The sequence below is a fragment of the Nannospalax galili genome, unplaced genomic scaffold (genome assembly GCF_000622305.1).
Source record: "Nannospalax galili isolate Female #2095 unplaced genomic scaffold, S.galili_v1.0 scaffold581, whole genome shotgun sequence".
NCBI lineage: Eukaryota > Metazoa > Chordata > Mammalia > Rodentia > Spalacidae > Nannospalax > Nannospalax galili.
The window spans coordinates 3458768-3480244 of NW_008345699.1; the positions used below are offsets into that span (position 1 = coordinate 3458768).

General features: G+C 35.2%; 1 protein-coding gene across 2 annotated transcripts in view; it reads right to left on the bottom strand.

Annotated features, from left to right (window-relative positions):
- Nucleotides 1-1145: 1145 nt before the first annotated feature.
- The window catches only part of Lrfn5 (leucine rich repeat and fibronectin type III domain containing 5), a 155503-nt gene continuing 135171 nt past the window's right edge, over nt 1146-21477 (bottom strand). Inside the window, exons 2-5 of one of the 2 annotated variants that reach the window (XM_008841778.1) lie at nt 18684-20088; nt 15415-16127; nt 8578-8621; nt 1146-1535 (exon numbers count right to left, since the gene is read on the bottom strand). In XM_008841778.1, coding sequence (XP_008840000.1) covers nt 1518-1535; nt 8578-8621; nt 15415-16127; nt 18684-20068 — 2160 coding nt within the window. In that variant the 5' untranslated portion in view covers nt 20069-20088 and the 3' untranslated portion in view covers nt 1146-1517. The remainder of the gene's footprint in view (nt 1536-8577; nt 8622-15414; nt 16128-18683; nt 20089-21477) is intronic. The other variant, XM_008841779.1, reaches the window with a different exon arrangement.

Consider the following 21477-nt stretch of genomic DNA (forward strand, 5'->3'; position numbering starts at 1 on the left):
CAATGCCCTTGTTGAAAAGGTAGCAGGTTTCCACAACAGAGTCCTTAAAATACTTCTTTGGGTTGTGTTGCCACACACCAATGTTCCTAACGTGTTGCATATGGGAGGAGAAAAGTAGAACACAAGAGGAAATTTACTTTTTCCAACATTGATTGTTTAGTGTCTCCATTTCTTCACCGTAATCATTTTTATATGTACACACACACACACACACACACACACACACACACACACACACTTCTAAAGTATTCGAGCTGTCAAAAACAGAAAGTTGGGCAAATTGCTCATGTCACAAATCACCAAAAAACTGCAAGTCGAGCTAGTTACATTCATCTCAGTCTTGCATTTGGCATGTGTGGGAAAGCTGGTGTACATCTTGAGTGTAGCAGCCACCTGCTTTTAATAAGTCCCAGGAATGTCAAGAAAGAGAAGCACAATCTTTCAGGTTTGAGAGAACCTGAGTTCAGCGGGTAAAACAATGGTGCTTGTATTTCATTAAACATGTTTTATGCCAAGTACTGAGACAACTTATGTGCAGTTTGAATTTTTCATCAACATTTATGACATTTCAGAAAACGAGAAACAGAAAAATCTCTCATGATGTTTCTGATCAAAATAAGCTCTAAAAGATAGAGGTTAGACACTGCCGAAGTGCGGCTTTATTGGCGTCTGTCAGCCATCAAAGGTGTTTCAATTTTGCACATTCTGCTGTGATATCAAACCCAAACTCTTTTGTATGCCCTGGAATTTTGCAAAATTGAAGAAAAGGACACTTACCATGACATATAAGTCCTGAAGTTATTAAATTCTGTTTTGTTCTTGCTTATCTAAGAAGACCAAGGTACAATTTACATTAATAATAGTAATATTTCCATTTTGCTTGTTTGTGACACCCCCCCCAGGAGAAGAGTCCCCATTGTGCTGTCTTATATTAGGCCGACAGCTGCTTTATATGTTCAAATAGCTGGATTGCCATACCATAGAAGTAGGAGCACCTTAAAGAAAAGCAATCCTCTAAAATGATTTTAAAAATTGGATTCCTTGAAATTTTCAGCTATCATAACAGTTTTATCATTTCTTATAAAAATCACACAATTCACCCTTGAGGCAAAAGATCTTCCACAAATAAGGCAATGTGCAAATCATGTCATAGTAAAACATTTATTTGTTAAAGTGATATAGATTATTCAAGATTCTACAGTCTGTTAAGTCATGAATGGCAATGTAAGATGGATGATACAGAGCTTGATGCCATGTAGGGTTGTTTATTTTTTTCTCTTCGCTTCTTAAAAAAAATACTCGTAGATTAGAAGAAAAAAATTGGTTTTAAAAGGGGATGAAACATGGTCTGAGGGAGCCGGTTCCACTGGCATCGGAGACATCGCTTTGGCTCCTATGGACAATTTCTTCTAGGACAGCAATTCAACAATTCCCGTTGTCAACTGAAATGTTTTCCAGCTTTATCCGGTAAAAATATCAGTGGCAAATGTTTTCAGGACAGAGAGACCTGGTGCTCTTCATATTGACTCCGGCCTCTGCAACGAAGGCGGGGAAGGGAAAAAGGAAAGAAAACAGAAGCAGTAAGATCATTGCGAAGCAATTCTGGAGATGCTGAGCTGAGAAATCCAGGGACGAAACTCCTGATGCAAGATACAGGGCAGACCTTGACTAGATAGGCATGCACACCAAGATTTAAAATACAATTTGATGATTTGAAATTAGTGAAAATGGAAGATTCCCGATTCAAGAACAAGTCTGATTGTGTAAAGTCAAATTAATCATGTAAATCCAGTCAAATACAGATTGTAGAACAACGTCTTACCTTATTTCAGTTCTGCCATCGCCTCAAAGTAAAATTCAGTAAATGAAAATTGAATTTGTTAATTCATGCCTTTTGTTTAGTCATATGCCCAAATTGCTGTTAAAAACATGAATATCTTAGATTGAATTTGTTCAGTACTTCTAAAACACAGGTCATCTCTGTGTTTGATATTCCACACAAACTCTTTGCATCATGTTAAAATTTTTTTTAGTTGTGCACTCAATGATAACGAGAAATAGTGTTTTTTTTTACTAATTAGATCTTCACTCACCAAACAAATACAGTAAATGTGAAAATGAACAATTCATAATGAAGAGAATGCATAGTTAACTTAAACATGAACTTGAAGAAGACATTCATAAAAATACTTAAATATCACTGCCCGACATAGGTGCACTTACAGACATGCAGGCATAACACTCATACACGGTTAAATACAAAACAGTGAAAATATTTTCCTTCACTATGGATCTTCACTTCTCTTGGATTGAGATTATATCTGTAAATTCTAGCTTTGAGGAAGAAGGGGCCAGGGAGATATCTCAGTAGGTAAGGGTACTGGTCACTTGAGTTTAAATCACATAGTGGAAGGAGAGAACAAACCCTTGAAAGTTTTCCTCCAACCACCATGTTTACCATGCCTCACATGTCTGTGCAGTGTGCTCACATGACATGTCCCCCAAATAATAAACAAATTAATAATAATAATGTGAAGGTTGGGTGTGGTGGTGCATGCCTTTAATCCCAGCACTCAGGAGGCAGAGGCAGGCAGATCTCTATGAGATCCAGACTAGCCTGGTCAAGTTCCAGGGCAGTGGGGGCTACAGGGAGACCCTGACTCAAACAAACAAATAAACAAATAAAAAATAACAATGTTCAAGAAGCATATGTTTCCAAGTGCCTGAAATAGAAATTTTCTTCATGATATATACAGATTTTCAGCTTTTTGGGTAGTCTATACTGATGTAATGTAGAATGCATTGAGATAATTTTATGTAATTAACGATATTAAATTTATTTTGATGACTTCACTAAAAGGTAAAAAGTATTTCATTTAAGAAAATATTTCCTTTTGAACTCATGAACTCATAGAAGCTACCAATACTTTCATGAAACCTTATTAAGATGGGAACTGTCAGCACTCCACCCTGGACTGAGGAGGAGCTCCTGAGACCCCACCCCTACCTGAGGAGCTGCTGGCAATTAGGAATTGCCTGGGGGCAAAAGGCTTTCATTCTCATCAGTTTAAGTTGCTTCTGCTTCAGAAAATAACCTCCACTTATTCAAATAAGCAAATCTCATTAACTCAGTGGGTATAAAAAGAAAGCACAGGAAGAAAGAGGGGAACTACTGGGAACTACAGGTCAGCAGGACTGGGAACCAAAAAGCACCGCAGTGGGTGCAAAAATGATCATAACCATGCACATGTTCATAACACTGTCAAAAAATTAAGCAAAAAATTTACAGTAAACTATCACCTGCATATGTGAAATTATTTAGGGCACCAAAAACTTTTCAGTAGCTATTCTGTGCAGTAAATGCTAATCTATATTTCATGGTGCAATTTGGTCATCTGTTTAAAATTCCTACATAGATTCTTGTAAGCATATTGATTTTTTTAGGCAAGGGAGAAAATTGAATTCTTTTTTTGGACATTAAAAAATATTATCTGAAATATCATTTTCCACATTTGTTAAGGTTGGAATTTTGATACAACATCTGAATCCATGGAGACTGAAAACCTATATTAAAGTATAAATTTTTATCTTGATTTGGTACAGTGCTTGAATATATATGTCATAAATGATGTGCCCATTAATTGAAGATAGTTAAGGGACCAACAGATATCCTACTTATAAAATAGTAACAATTACAATATCTTAGAATCTGTCTAAATGTAGATATCACTGTCACCTTTTACCTGGAATATAGTCAGGAAACCTTTGCTAAAGACTTAATTTGAAGTGGTAAATATGATTTTACACCGACTCAGGTCATAGCACAGCTTATATGGGTAAAATTCACTAGCAACAAAATTCTTGTTTCTCTTAATATTTTAGAAATAGATCTCCTTTTATATAAATTAGATGTAATTATACCAAATTCTCAGCTATGCAAATATAGATTAAACACTCAACATATTAAAAGGTAAAGCCTGAACTGCTACATATTGACTGAGTTCGAGTTTGCCAGGAACAAATCCTTCCATGATAACCAACTTCAGATCTAAGTTACAAACTGACATATTATACAGTTTTTTTCACTGAATTTAAAAATATACATTAACATTACTAATAAAGTTAAATTATGTTTAGTGTAACTGTTGCTAGTTTTGAAATTATGAAGGAGTAAAGAAATTAAAGAAATTTTCTGCTCTGAAGTTTACAATCATTATTGAATCAATTATGTAATAAAGAGTCAAATATAACTGATAATTGGTAGGATATGCAAAGTAACAATTTAATCTGCTTTTCAATAGTCAGACTCTTAGAATAATTCCTTAAAGATCTAAACATTGAACATGAAATGCCAAGAACATCATAATGATAAAACTAAAACAAACTGTAATAGTTATAGAAAAACATTGCAAAAACTAAAATAAATTAGTAGCATTCAGATGATTAGTTATGGTCCTAAGTTAACACAGAAAGGCTGTCATTCAAAACACTTAGGGACAGGCACTCTCAGTATAAAAGGGTGAAGAAAAAATGCAAACTACCCCAATAAAGAGTGAGGTTTTCTCTAATGTTCAGTGGACTATGAAAACAAAATTTAGCACGGTCTTTATTCTGAATAGGATAAAAGATATAAAACATTTTTGTTTTGAGTAGGTAGCTGTGCCTTTTAAACAATGAAGATGACTTTGAAATGCCATTTCTTGGCACTGAGGTTCTATTTTTTCTTCCTGTTTTGGTATAATATTTAAATAAACCTGACCCCAGAAAGCATGCTTTTAGTCATAATAAAGTTAGTGAAATAAGCCAGGTGTGGTGGCACACACCTGTAGTCCCAGCACTTGGGAGGCAGAGGCAGGTGGGTCTCTGTGAGTTCAAGGCCAACCTGGTCGACATAGTGAGTTCCAGGACAGCTGGGGCTACAAGGAGACCCTGCTTTAAAAAGACAAAAAAAAAAAAAAATTAGTGAAATATTGTATCTGTAGTATGTGATTGTTCTACATTCACTAATATATATATTATATATTATATGTATATATATTATATATATCAGGAGAATTTACTTAGGAAATAAAAATTATTCTGAGGCAATATGTCACACTGGTCTGTTTCACATGGAAAAAATTTGAATGCAGGTAAGAGTCCTTTATTTGAAATGTATGGGAGTAGAAGTACAGGATCATTTTGGGTTTTTCTGTAGTTTGGCATAATTTTATATGTGTAAACATGAGGTATTTTACATATGGAAGACATTTAATCATTAGCTTCATTTATGTTTCACATAGTTTATAAACAGAGCTGGAAGGTAATCCTACTTGGTGTTTTCAAGCTCTGGTGTGCTGCCCATGACCCATCAGGAGAGGCCAAGGACGGAAGTTTCCACACTGTGTCATGGAAGCTTCCCTTTTGCATTTTGGAGTTTGGGATTTAGGGATTTCAGAGTAGATGTGTTCGGCCTCTCTATACGCATAATTTATAGATATTTATTTTGAGGGTTTTTTTTGTTCTTGTTGTTAAAGCTTCATGCATGTTCAAAACTCTGTAGTCTATCATTTAAAAAATGCTGGCTTTTTTATAATCAAAATTATCTACTTTTTATTCACTTAGAAATTAATATTCTTAAGAAGAGCGATACTCCTTTTTTAGTGTTTCACAGAAGTCATAAAAGAAATCTAAATTATAAAATTGCCTTATTTGATAGTGAAATGTAATGAAATAAATCTAATTTATTAAAAACAAAGCGATTGCTTTAAGGCTGCCATATTTCTTGTGCATGCAAACACACACACACACATACACACACACACACACACACACACACACACACAGAGACACAGAAAGGACATATACACTCACAAACACAGAAAGTGCCGAGAGAGAGAGAGAGCGAGAGAGAGAGAGAAGAGAGAGAGAATACACATGTTACTGTGTTCAGTAAAATACTAATTCTCTGAAATTCTGCTGAAGGCACATGCATGCGGTGCCGTTGCACACTGGGCTTATCACAGTGCTTATGCAGTGCTCCTTAAATGCCTCACATGCTGTATCCATCCTTTGCAGGCTTCTTTCAAAGACAAAAGCCATTGTCAGTTATCACAATTGTCCTAGTTATGGGCCCAAAATTAATAAATGACTCCTCTCCTTTTGTTCTGAGTCATCTTAATGGAACTGAATTCTAACAATTTTATTGTACAAGAATTTTATGTCATTCTTTTACATATTTCAGGCTCACTTTATTTCCACACTTATTCAGGACGGGTCCCAGAGGCAAAAAAAAAAAAAAAAAAAAAAAAAAAAAAATGCAGATCAGGACATTTGTTGGAATGAAATATGTTTTAAACACTATATATATGGTCAATATTCACCTCAGCAGGCACCTCAGTACAGTTCCAGACAGTCCACAGCTGTGAAGCTGGGTTCACAAAGGGCGCTGCAGGCTGTGCCTCCCTTCTTTCACACACAGCAGAGTGTGCCTGCACTGGAAAAGGAGGAGCAGAAAAGGAGTGCAGGTCACAGCCCTTCCGCAGGGCATCACCCTGGGTCCTGCTCAACAGTCTGGAAATAATAAGTCTAAGATAGCAGAAATCATTTACCAAGTTCCAAGAACACTTGCAGTGAGGCAGAGCAGCAACTTAAATCTGATCATAGAAAAACCAAGAACTGCATGAGCAAATGACAGCCTGAGAGTGACTTGCTAAACTTATTTTTGCTTGTGGAATTTTCTTGTAATAATTACAGAAAGAAAAGAATTAGGAAAATTATGAATGGCTGATTTCTATCACATTGTGGTCGTAATTTCCCTTCTAAAAATACCAAAAGACTCACTGTAAATTTTTAAAAGTTGACATTTTGCACTTACTCTATGTGAAGGACACCTACACACACACGAATTTCCTCCACGGTGAAAGATCTCACTATAGAAATGTGACTTTTTGGATTATTTTAATTTGTACATTGGTGGCAGATTGTGATTGACATATATGTGTGTTTTGTAGTAACTATATTCTCATAGTTTCTATAATGAATGCTAAATACTATGGAATGAAATCTCATCATAAATAATTTTGTGCATTTATTACATTGACAAACTATTATCTCTAATAGTACAAATACTCTCAAAAGTACAAGGCCAACTTTTCTCAAAGTCCCACTTCTAATACTGTGGTAAGGAAATAACCATGATGACATGTAATGTGTCTTGAAACATATTTAAGAACTTATTGTAGTTGTTAATTTAATGACTCGGATATTTTCCTCTGCTTCTTCTGATCTGTAACATTATACAGAACACCACTCTGAATTGTTTCTGATACATCAATCATCTATACTTTAATCTCTCCCTAAGATATCTTAATCTTCAGGTCAGTTTTATGCCTGAATGCAAACAGTAAATGAACTTTTAAAAATGAAAGTAACAGAGATAAAAAGGGAAAGAGGGAGGACAGAGAAGAAGGAGAGAAGGGAAAGGGGGAGGGGCCTGAGGGGAAGAGAGAAGCAGACAAGAGACTGGAGGGGAGGGGAGGGGGGAGGAGAAGGGTAGGAAGCTAAACAGAAGGAAGTCTTGAAGTGAGGAGCCCTCTGCAGGCCAGCTCAGTTCTGTGGAACCCAAACATTATGCTGGTCATTGTTTTTACTGAGACAGCCATCTGCTCTTCCTCTGAAATTCAAGAATGGGATTTTAAACTCAGTAAAGAAATGATATATGAAATTCTCTTTGATTTCGGAATGGAATTTACTAAGGAAAACTATGACACATTGACAAAGTTGATACTTTTTTAACATATAAAATGTTTAAAAGGAAAAAAACCTGCATATTTGCCATAAAAAAAGCAAAGGTCTTTTCTAGCACTTCTAAAACCAGATTTTTTTTGTGTGTGTGCCAAACTTCAAACAAATGTCTGACACTTCCAGCTGTTTGAACAGATTGCTTCTGTGCTACTCTGCTTTGAAAACAGACTTTCTGATTCAATTAAAATGCGGGAATTAAATATTCATTTGATACTTCCAAAAATAAATAAATAATAGATAGATAAATAATAAATAAATAAATGCACTCAAGAAGAGTAATTGGTTGCTGACAATCGAATGTCATGAGTGCTTCATGTGCTGTGACCTGCTTCAGTATAAAGCGGCTTCATTCATTTTAGGGATCCGTGACAAGCGATCTTTTTTCAGAGAATCAAAATGCATCATCTCAACTCTTAGTAGGACACTGAGGTCCACTCTAAGAGGGTCTGCTCTTATCAAGGTGTCTCTATGCATACGAACAGCTGTAAAGTACACGTTATTTTAGGGGTGTCTGCAAGAGCAACTCCAGTAACACAAATGGTGGTTGTTAGCACACTCTTCATTCTGACAGGATGAAGCAGCTGTTCAGCTAAGCAGGAACACCTCGAGGCAGATGGGCTGGAAATTCACTTAACCCAAGGTATCTTCAGTCTGCACTATTGAGCACTCCAAGATTTAATAGGTAATTTAAACAAGGGATACAAACTATCAAATCAATAGTTAGAAATCTCATGTATAAAATAGCACATCCCTGTATCTTCTTTTGAAGTAAATGACAGTTAAGTTTCTCACCTGCGTGTCCAGGACATTCGGGTCAACATTAGTCAGCAAAGCATCTGGGAATGAAATTTTCAATGTCATGATCAGTTCTTTATATTTTTTCCTTAAGATTCAGACTGTAAAACCTTTCTTGCTTTCCTTTTGCTGAACCTTACCAATAGCAATTAATTTTTCTACTTTATAGTTTTCCACAGCTACTTCCACAGAGCTAATATAAAGTAGGATTTAAAAAAAATGATGTTCAAGTATCTAAATGAATGTCTCCCAAAATAGAATATAGTTTTCATTTTGGTGTTCAGTGAGAAAGCCACGTTTCCATTTAAATGACTGTCAGAACGGATATTTCAAATGCAGAGCTGTACATGAAAAATAGAGAAAACAGAGGGCACCCGTATTCACCACACGGGGAATAGGAGCTATATAAACCACCACTTAATACCGAGTCTTCAAGTAACATTATTCCAGACATTTTTAAATTAAATAGCAAAAAAAGGGCCTAGATTCTACACTTGAACATCCATATCTACACACCCTTGTTCAATATCAGGACAAAGCCCTGCAAAGAATACATTCTACTTCTTTGAGGAATGTCTTCTTATCTAAATACTACTTATCATTTGGAAGTGACAAAAGGCTTAAGAAAAAAAACTCAGGTCTATGAGGAGAGTTCTCAGACTTTACAGAGTAATATGATAGAAATGGAAGAAATATTATTTTTAATACATAAAAACTTTAGCATAAATACTTATTTGAATTTACAATTCATAGAAACTGAAGCTAGGATGTTCATGAAAACAATAAGATAGGAACAGTATATAGGGAAAAATGATTATGAAATTTATGGTTGAGTCAGATGAATTTCTTAAGTTTCAGTTATTTTTTTCACATATTTACTGGACATGGTCTAGGACAGAATCACTTGACCTACAAAGCTATGTATCTGAAACATTGGTGTGCAACCACATTCAACCTCAAATGCATTTTATTTAATATTATCATATTTATTATTTTTATGTAATGTGTATGAGTGTATTGCCTGCATGTATGTGAGTGCACCCGTGTCATGTAATGTCACGGAGGTCAGAAGAGGGCTTTGGATTCCCCTGGAACTGGAGTTAAGGACAGTTCGTAGCTGCCATGTGGGAGCTGGGAATCAAACCTGAGTCTTCTGCAAGAGCAGTCAGTGCTCTTAACTGTTGAGCCATCTCTCCAGCCACCCAAATACATTTTAAAAGAGGATCTTAATGACTTTCTTTGGAACATATTTGAAAATATTTTTGAATGGTGAAATTCAGACCTGCATCATTCATTAGTTTGAGAAGAACAGTGACATTAGGTTGTTCATAGAGATAACACTACAAAATTCAAAATGACAATTTGTACTAGAAAGTATACTTCTCGTTATAAATGACAGGGACAGTTCATGCAGATTTTCTGTGAGGATTTCTGAGATACCCACTCCACTGAAATCTAATTATGTTTTAGTAACAGCAATCTTATTAATTTGTATTTAATGAAAAATATAATTGTAAATAATTACTTATAGAATAATATATGCATATAGAAGTATGTCTAGACTTATGTAAGCCTGAATGCTATACTATGTGAGCATTTATTCAATGTTAGATTTAGATCTTACATTTTGTCTATAAGCCTCATCTTGCATCCGTGAACAGCATGGAAGAAGCCAGAGTTGTCTGTGTCCCAATTCCTTGTCGGCAATTTGGGTAACCTCTTCAGAGGTTGGTGTGGTAAGAACAGGAGGTAAGAATTGGCTAGGCAGTTAGGGTCAAAAGACCCCAAAGAAAAGTAGCCAGTTTCTCGGCTAAAAATCAAAATGTCCTCAGGCCTTTTAGCAACATACTCTGTTCCAAAGGCCAAAAATGTCAAAAGTATTTGGGAGCTTTTATTTAATCCCTAAAAGATTTTAAGTTTACCTCTCCAGAGTGGGGAATGTTAGCTTAGCAAAAAGCCCTTTAAAAAAAAAAAAGAGTACAGGAAGTTGCTCAGGAAAAAGTGATGGGGAGATATGGGAGGAGTTGGAGGGGAGGGAGTGGGAGTGGATTTGATCAAAACACCTTATATGCATGTATGAAATTATCAATAATATTTTTTAAAAGTTTAAAAAAATTGTCTATGAAATAGCCACACACGGCCAGAAGAAAGTTGTGTACGGATTCCTTTCTTACACTGAGAAGTTGTAAAATGTAATGAAGTTGCAAATTCATTAACATTACCATTAAGAGTCAATACTTAAATACACCAATACTTGCTCTTAATTCCTGTCCCACTTCTGATATATTTATAGGATGGCGGAGTCATGGAAATATGTATGTGATGTTTTTTATTTTGAGTACTCTATGTTCTACTAGAAGCAGTTGTTTCCTATTGGATGAAAATACTCAACAAAGCCATTTCATTTATAATATCAGTGTAAGTGTTTCTGTGTGGAGGAAGAACTAAGTGTACTTTTTTCTGATTTTCTTTTTCTTTTTTTCTTATTTCTAGTTCTGAGTAATTTTGAAGGCTCAGCTTAGGAACTATTATAAACATGTTGATTTTAATTATTTTCTCTTTCCATTAAGCAGACTGAATGTCATTTCTTATTGATAAAATGTATTCAATTTCATTTACATTATAAAATATATTTCAATTATTACTGTTACAAGTATTTTTAGCAACCTAACAATAAATGCATGGCCCTTCCCCATCTAGCACAGCTTTACTGAAGTCTTTACCCTAAACATTTTCCATGCTCACACACAAGCAGCATTGCCAGGGCAGAAACACTGGGCCGTTCTGGTGAAAAAAGGGTAATGTGGGAAAAGAGAGTGTCTTCATTCTGTCCATCTGAATAAATACACTATTCTTAGCATTATAAACTGCAGCTGTAAATCACCCAGACCAAGAAAGAACAAGCACTTATTTGCTGTCACATTTTAAAAATGTATAGTTTACCTTCACAACACTACCTACATTTTCTTTTATGTTTGCAGATTTTCAACTATTTGCATTTTAAGGAAAATTCATTTTTTTAAGTAGAAATAGAGAGCTAAAATTTAGGCAGCAGAAGACAATAAGCTGATATGAATTATGTGATCAGTTTTATTTTTAGTTTCTAAGAGGAATAGCTTCATTTCAGAAATGCAAGCAAATAAAATTATTAAAATTATATTGAATGTAAATACTTTATGGATTCTGTGAACTGTCAAGAAAGTATTTCACAGAAAATGGATAGGAAATGATTCTATAGATAAGTAAACACATCATATTTAATTTTTCCAAAAAGTATTTCAATTATTTAGAAGAAAATAAACATTTTACACAGTAGATTTATGTGTTTTAGATTACAAAGAATGCTTTAAACTTATGTTATAAATTTTGTTTTATAAAATTTATCTTAAAGCCAGGCAAAATCGAATGGTTTAATGAGACCTCTTCTGACTCCTGTAGGGTAAGAATAAATGTAGGAAATAAATTGGCCAGTGACAGTTTCTGATTCCCGCATCTATTTAAAATTGTTTCATTTAATCAATTAATGTGTTCATCAGTATGTAGCTCCAAAGTATAGCAGCTGTCAAACCAAACGGCTGTTTCTTAGAACACCGAGGCCCCTTTGAAGGCTTCGTTTCCTTCCATGACATATATGACTTGAATAGCAGTTTGTTATTCTAAATTAGAGGACAATAATCCAAGAAGAACAAAAAGAACTTAGAAATACATACTGCTTTTTTCTAATCGTTTGTAGTAAATACTTATTAAAATATCCTTAAGAGCAAGGATAGTATTTCATGAGTTTGGTTTCATATGTGACAAGTTGACAATGTAACGTGGCTAAAAAGAAAGGAAAATAAGCCCAAGAAAGTATAAATAATATAAGCATTTTGCCAATAATCAGAAACAATAAAAAAGAAACTGTATGTTTCTGTCACATACATATACCTGGTTAAATATAGACTGTAATAAATGGCAAAAAGATAACAAAAACCACAGCATATATGTTTGCTGTGGTAACATAATTACTGGACCACAAATCATTATTGTGAAAATCAGAAAAAAATTACCGCACATACCCTCTTGGAAATATTCATATATTTATCTTTCCATTTACTACTTCAGACATCTAAGCATCTCTTCTGTATCAGATATTATATTACATCAACTATCTCCATAAACAAAATTGCCATCATATACTTATAAACATACATGGACAATACATGACTTTCTGGATAGCCTAATATTTGGCTCATCTCTCAAAATATTGTTAGATGTCACAGATTTTTAAATGTCCCCAAGAAATGAAAGAATTCTAATAAAAGTTTTACTAGAAACAGAGGCAGAATATTTATTTTTAAAAATACAGCCTATAAAATATAGCATAAGTTTCTCCATAGCTTTGGGTAGGCATGCTCAGTTCTTGCCTACTGTAGGGTTTTAGGATCTTCTTAACCTCTTTATGAAGACTAGGAAGCTTCTGCCCATTCAAGATTATATGTTCTTAAATCTAGTAAGGAGAAAATAGTAGGCCATTGTCATTTAGTACTTCATTAGAAGTTATATGATCAATATGATTTAAAGTATTCTACTGTAATTATAGCATTATTACTGTAATAGTGTTAGGACTGTACCTTGAGAACCACTTTGATTTTATTAAGTAATACCACAAAGGTGACCTTATTCAGTCCTCAAAGAACTATATCCATAAAAAAGGAGGCTGATTTGACCTCTTGGGAGAAAAGTCAGCTGTCCAAAGGGAAGCATGGCAGAGACAAGATTTCGGAAACACAACTAAGGCCCAGCGGGCAGTATTTTAAAATGAAGATTGGCACCAAAGTCACCTCTGCTTCATTGTGACCTCCAATTTAATGACATAATGAGAAATCACATGTGATAAATGTGCAATTGTCAAGTTAAAGCTAGTTGAAAACTTTGTGTGTCTGTAAAGAATGAAATAGAGCTAATGATTTGACAATCTGAACTTGAGTTTTAAATTATATTTAAAAGATGTGGGTAAGTCTATGTTCTGAGTCAGAAGTGGTGGTATAAGTCTATTCCTACCACCTGGGAAGAAATCAGAAATGCTGGGGTTCGAGGTTATTCTCAACTACATAGTGAGTTTCAGGCCAGCTTAAGATACGTGAAATATGTTTAAAACAAAACAAAACAACAACAAAAATGAAAGCCCAAAGCGGTAGCAATAAACTTTTTTTTTATCTAGACTATTTGTCATACATAAAGTTTCTACTTATTATGATATGCTAAAATGTTATGCTCTCTTATGCCAGGTAGTGGGTCTAAGCTTTTGTATGACCATATCCTAAAAGCAAAATGAATGTAAATTCAGAACAAAATGCAAGACAAAACTATATATGTATATATATTTATAAATTTTTAAATCAACTGTATAGGGATATTTATCTCTATAACATGATTTCAGAGACTTTTAAAGAGTATTTTATCAAGAAAAAAACCTTATGACTAATTTTATATCACTCTTTAAAACTGGTGAACAACAACTAGGATGAATGATTTCTGATTACATTTACCAGTCTTTGGTTAAAATAAAAATGTGCTCACTTTGAGACAGACATTCAGATGAAGAATTATAGTCAGAAGAGAAAAAGCCATCATCTGGTTAATGAACAGCAGTTTTCTATAATTTGTAAATGTGATGAAAATATCATTCGAAGATTTTTATTCCACTTGATAACGCAAATAAACACCTCTTTTGATAAAGGAGACATATTGTCTCACTCTTTTAACTCACATGAAGAAAATACAAAACATATTCATCAAGCAAATGTATATGGAATGAATGTAGTCATCTTGATAGGCACACATAGCAGCATGCTTGTAAATGGCAAATGAATTGCATCTAATCTGTCTTCCATTAAAAAAAAAACTGTATTATTGAAGAGAAATATCTTAGAACAATTTAAGCACCTAAATCCAAAATATTGTTTAGAAGGCTACTTATTTTAACTTTGCCTGGTATCCTAATTGAATATTTATTTCAAATAGTGTTACACAGAGTTGTTCTTTACAACACAGTTATTGAAAAAATACATGTATTTTACATTGAAAAAAAAACCACAAAGTATGCATAGATTGGCCTCTGTAAATAACAAGAAATTAATTCTTTTGTAAGTCTTCTCCTGTGATAACTTTATTTTACATTTGTTTCTTTATTTTGTGTGTGTCTGTGTGTTTTGGGGGACAGTTTTTGTGTGGGACTCAGAAAACAACTTGTGGGAGTTTATTCTCTCCTTCCAACATGTGGATCCCAAGAATCGAACTCAAACTCAGGTCATCTGACTGGTGGCAAACACCTTTACCAACTGAGCCATCTCACTGACCCATGATCACTTTCATCATGTAGTCAGCTGTGGCAGAGCCTGGACCCTGGCCTTTGAATAGGAGAAGGCATTGCTTTTAAAAAATGTTTTGTTTCTTGCCTTCATTTATGCATATGAAGGCTCTGTTATTCCTTAGAACACTTTTTTTTTTTTACAAAACCTGAGGTCTATTAATCATGTATCTGGAAGAGAAGACAAGAATTCCAAATTCTAATTCACTTTGTGAATTTTCAAAATGATTTTTTCTTTAAAAAGAAATAATAGATTATACAAAGCTTTCCATTATAAACTCAGAATCTGAGAGTTTCTTTTCCACCACAACCATCAGAAACATAGGACTGAATCAACATCCCATTCATAAACAGGCTTCTTTTAGTAAACTGCTCACATGTGTTCCGTGAATTATCAGAGTAATAGCATTCCTTTAATTCTCCACTGAGGGAGGACCTGTACCTGGCTCAGGATCTCTCTGAAGGCACAGTGAGAAACTTACTTGGCTTGGTATGTGCTCTTTGAGATGTGGGCCCCTCTGTGACAGAATCTGGAGGGTGGTTAGCTAACTGCAAGGCAGTTGAGTTGTTCCTGTTAGTGTTTTGGGACTCAACGTTTGTGACGGCTTCACTCTGTGGCTCGGCACTTGGCTTTGGGCCAGTCTTTCTTTTCTGCTTTTGGGACACAGACGTACTTGAAGTCCAGGGAGGAGGCAAAGCAGAGGTAGTGGTAGAAGAGTCCTGGCTCGAACAAGTTTCTGAAGATTGAATCACATTGTCATTGGTAACTTTACAACACTGAGCATTCTCTTCGTGTCCCACAGCTTGTTTGGACATGGACTGGGGCAGTGTGATGCTGCAGCCTTGCATCTGAGCCCCATTAGTTTGAGAATAAACATTGCTAACCTTGGTGACTTTGTGTTGCCCATTATTGTTACAAACTTTATACCGGATCATTAGAATGATGATGAAAACCAGCACAGACGCAACAATGATTCCACCAATGATTATAATCATAGTACCGCCCAAAAACTGGGACTGCATAAAATGACAACGGACGTAATCTTGTTCTGTAGTAAACTGGATGCAACCCACGACTCTTGTGGCTGTGAGGGAAGTGATGCCATCATCATATATGGCCAAGACACACAGGTCATACATAGTTCCAGCAGCCAGATTATTGACCAGAAAAGTTTTGCTCGTAGGAGGTATCATTCTGAGGGACAACGGAATATGTGTTAATATTCAAAACAAAACAAAACATGCACATGCAAAGTCATTTTAGCTTTAGCTCTGTCTCTTTCAGTACTCATTAATAGAAACACATTTATAACAGGTATGAAATATAGAGAGATGACCTGATCTCGTATTTACCCTGTTAGAATGGCTGAAAGCCAAAGTTAAAGTCTTCATTATATCAGTGATGCCTGTACTATGCCTTGACAAGCTTACTAATCACACTGCTTGGCAAAGCAGAACTCTTAATAAAAGCCATTGCTAAAAAAATTTATGACAAATTGCTCTGAAAGGTGCGACTGTGCCATTATCTGACTACCAAACAAACCCATTTAGCACTTACAACACCTCTGTGACTATAAGGCAATTTGAAGAAAGAGTAAACACTGGCAATCACATTAGGAACAAGAATGGAATTGCAACTCAGAGCTAGGAAAAGCACCCACCCAGGCTGTCTTTAATAACTTCTATTGTTACAAGGATTAAAATATTTTATGTACAAATCTCATTCTTGTCTTATGCCCTGGTTCCCAATAGGCCTTAGTTTGTAATTGAGGGCTGATGAGCGTGTATGAGTAATCTCCTTCAAAATGATAAAGCAAAGTTATTGATAGGTCTATGAGTCCCTTGAACCACTGTGTGTTGGTGAGAATTGCCACAAGGCCATATCTAGGTTTTAATAAGAATTTAGAGACATCTCTGAATTCATTCCATTGTAAAAGATTTTTCAGAGTGCCTATTTCTCAGTAACATTTTTCCTAAAATGTAACCAAATGTGATTCAAAATAAAATTAATTTGAAATTAAATAAGTGACTATAATTCTCTATGAAAATGAGTTATAGCAACTCCAAAACACAACAAAACTCATTTAGGATAGACTCAACACATTATGTCCTAAATGTCCCAGGAAACTTTCATTCCAGAGTATTCATTTGTAGCTTAAATTGCTGTCATTCAGTGAGTATATGATAAATGTTGGAAATCACTAAGCATGGATTTACATTAATGCTTAATTTTCACAATGATATAATCAAAGATATATTAATGTTTTATACTGACAGTTACTAGTTCAGAAACACAAACAAGCTTCTCTATATGATGAAGAATATAGTCATCAGAGCAGGAATAAAACTTTGAGATTTAGAAAAAAAATATGGCATATCACGGAGCTAACACTCAAAATGCATAGAGCGTCCACCGAGTACAGTGTGTCGCAGAGCGGGGTTAGTGCTTCTAACTGGCCACCGGTTAAATTTTTCCCGCAGACTCAGTGAAAAGCCCATGAGAGAGGAGTAAACTACTTTATGGTAATGCTCATATGTCATCGTCTACTGCCACATCCATTTAGTGATGAGAGGGCTATTAGAAACCACTTAGCCTAATCTCTTCTTTTTAAAGATGAGGAAATTAAAACTCAGCCAGGTAGAACTCAGCGCAGGATTGATCACATAGCTGTCTCGGTTACTTTTATTTTTCCCACTAGTCCTCCCTTATTTTAAAAAAATCAATCTCATTTCCATACATGAGTGAAAGGCAAATTATCTTCAAGTATTCATCTTCTGAGTGTAGGAACTAAACTGATCTGATTTCTGAAAATCCTTTTTTTTTTTTTTAAACTGTGACTTTGTATAATTTCCTACAGGTAATGATAATCTGTCACAGTGTAATTACATGGAATAAAAAATGTGAATTTCTCACTGAAAACTAGACAAGATGTGACTACAAATAAATGAGGCTTAAGTTTAGAAAAACATACCAGAAATTCATTAGCAGGTGCAAGTTCTCCATCTCTGTCCTGTCCCAATAGCCACATGTTTCACTCCAGTGATACTCTCACTGCTCAAAATCCTGACACACTTTCTCTTTGGAACTATTTTAAGAACCTGTGCACATGAGGCAGCACACACGCACATAACTCAGTCATTCAAAGGTCAGTCTCATTATTTTATAGTTACATTCTAGTTTTGACCAAAAATGGTAATACCCATCTTGATCACCCACCTTATTCACAAGACTTGACTCCAAAAGGCCTTTGCTTGTTTCCAAAATTGAAATTCACCCTCAAAAGACGAAGATTTGCCACCATTGAGGATATTCAAAATAATATGCCGAAGGTGCTAAAGATAATTCCAAAGTGCTTTGAGCAATGGCAGCATCATTGGGGTAATGGGATAGCCTCCCAACGTGACTTCCTTGAAGGAAAGAACACTCATGTGGATGTGTAAGTTCTGGTATGTTTTTGAAGTTTTAAATTAAATCACTCTTGTTCTCTCATAGTCACATCTCATATGAGATGAAAAAATAAGCATAATATTAAATATAAATTTGTTTTATTTAAAAATAATACTATCGAAAATATTTCCCCATTTATATTCACTACTTCTTATATGACATTATTCATTACGAAACTGGATTGTCCAGATTACAGCACAGATTAGCTTTGCCAATTTAAACCCAAAACAGTGCAGTAAGTAGTACATTAGAACCCAATGCTATGAAGGTCAGCAAGTATCAAGTTGGTCAAAATTTTCTTACCTGTAAACAAGGGTGTCATCATAAGTACCATTGTACTGGATTTGAAACATACGGATTCCGGGAATATTTCTTTGAAAATTAAACTTCAGTAGTGCTGTTGATGAAGTTGCTTCTGCCACCACAATTTTATCTTGACTCATCTTAGTATCGCCGTTACTACTGCTTGCATTCGAACCTGACTTTGTAGAAGTGGAGATATCTGAAGAGCCAGGATCAGGCTCATGGATATGGTTCGTACTGTTTAGTAGGTGAGGGAGTTTAATTATATGAAGATCCACGGTTTGTGTTGCTTCCCCTGCAGGATTGGAAGCAATACAGGTAAAAGCACCTGTATCCTTTACAGTTGTTATAAGGATGTCAAGTGTGCCATTATCATACACCAACGATCTTGTAGCATTTGAAATAAGCTTGCCTTCAGGAGAAATCCAGTGAATTGCCGGTTCAGGGTCCCCCCTGGCTTTACATCTCAGGGTTGCTCTTTGACCCTCCAAGACTCTCATCTCATGTGTATGCCGAGTAATGAGAGGAGGCTCACACAAAAACTCTTCCTCAGGAATCGACCAAAAATAGCGTCCAGTTAAAAGTGCAGGGGAAGCACAAGTCTCAAGGTCATCTTCTCTGGACAATCGCCTCAGCCACAACAACTCACAATTGCAGTGCAAGGGGTTACCACCAAAACTCAATGCAAAAGTCGATGGGCTTATGATTCCTGAGGTTGCCAGTACCTGAGCCCGTTGAAAGAGAGGGTCAGGTGGTAGCTTTTGCAGTTTATTAGATGTTACGTCTAGCCGAGTCATCTTGTGCAAGTGGGAGAAAGTCCCCTTAGGAATGTTGTCGATCATGTTATGATCCAAACTAAGGGTGTGCAAGCTAACCATCTTCTCTACAGCATCCCAAGGAATCGTTTCTAGATTGTTATAGGACAGGTCCAGCTCCTCAAGGGCAAAAACATCGTCAAATGCTGTGGAAGAAATTAAAGTCAGCTGATTGTTGTTCAATATCAAATGATGGAGATTGGAAAGCCCGCTGAACATATCATTTGTAATTTTAGTCAATCTGTTACTATTCAAATGCAAAGCTCTCAAATTTCGTAGATCAGCAAAAGCATGGGGTGTAATAAAACTTATTGTATTCCTGGATAAAGTCAGGTCCACCAAGCTGGTCATATTGGCAAAATCTTTCCTTTTGATATTTGTAACAAAATTGTCTGCCAACCGCAGTTCCACAGTTCTTCTGTCAATGTTTGGTGGAACAAATAGAAGCCCTTTCTTGGCACAAAGGGTTGCAAGATTAGGAGACAAAATCTGACAGACACAGCGCTTTGGACAGATCTGAGCTCGTACAGCTATGCCAATGACAAACAGGTAAAAAAGGAATTTTTCCATTGTAGATCAGATGCAGGCGCCTGTCCAAAAGACAAAATGATAAGTTTAGAATCCAGTCATTGCCTTATTTCATATCCCTGCTAGAATATTTTTATACAAACTGGATCTCAGAAGTAATACTATTGATCAAGTTAGGAAATAACTATTAGGTATACATTCGCTAGGACAGACTGTGATAGGCAAAATACAACTCCCTGCAGGATTTAAGATTAAAATGAAATAAAACGCAAGTCAATCAGAAGATTTCTGGCTGAAGAGATTGCTCAGTGGTTAAGAACACTAACTGTTCCTGCAGAAGACCCAGGTTCGAATCCCAGCATCCACATAGCAGCTAACAACTGTTGGTAAATCCAGTTCCAGGGAATCCGATGGCCTCTTCTGTCCTCCGCAGGCATTTCATGATATGGGTACCCTCACCTACATGCAGGCAATACAGGCATACACATAAAATTCAAAAAATATATATTTTTAAATTTGTATAATTCTGTAAATTAAGTGTTATTTTCAAAATAATTCCAGGATACTTCAAGAAAGTCCAAAATAGAGACATGAACCTGGGATGGGGGAGGCAGAGTTCAAGAAAAAATTACATTGAATCCAGAAAAATCTTTTTTAATGTAAGTGAATTCAAAACATTGGGAACATATTTAAGGATTTGCAGGTAGCTTGATTCACACGCCTATACAGAGGTATTAGTGTAATATTCACTAATATTCACTGGATTAAGTTTTTAACAAGCATTTGAAGGAAACTATTAATTAAATTATATTCATTCTTACAAACTTTCAATACATAGCTGAACTCTCATACCCTGTTTGCCAATGGGGAATCTTATTCTTGAAAACAAGGAGATTCAAAAGTTATCATTGAATCTGCGAATTTTCCCAAATATAAAATATTTGATTAGCCATAAATATGGATTATTAAAAACAACTTGAGGAAAGCTGCAAAAGTAATAAAACTTGAGTTCAAAAGTTATAATATTGTCTTTCCATTCACATCTTATCTTGAGTATATGGTGTTGAAATCAAGCCTCAAAATTAAAAATTGCAATGTGAACGTGATTACAATGTCTCATATCTGAAATGAAGTTTTAAACATCAAGAGAGAAAATAGCAGTAGAGTGCCACCTCGATTTTAATTGAATATAAATAAGAAATGAAGAAATTTCTAAAAATATTACCCATTGTTTTCTAAGTACAATATCAACATACTATATAATTAATCTATTGAATGTTAAACATGGTCACAATTAATAACATTAATGATCCTCAACCAATAAAGAGTCTTGTATTCATGACAGAGTGAATATTAAACTAGTTTTCCACAGGAAAAAGATGTATAAGAATATAAGAAGCAGTTTTTTATGACACTGGAAATCATTAAGCATGAAACTGCCATATGTGAAC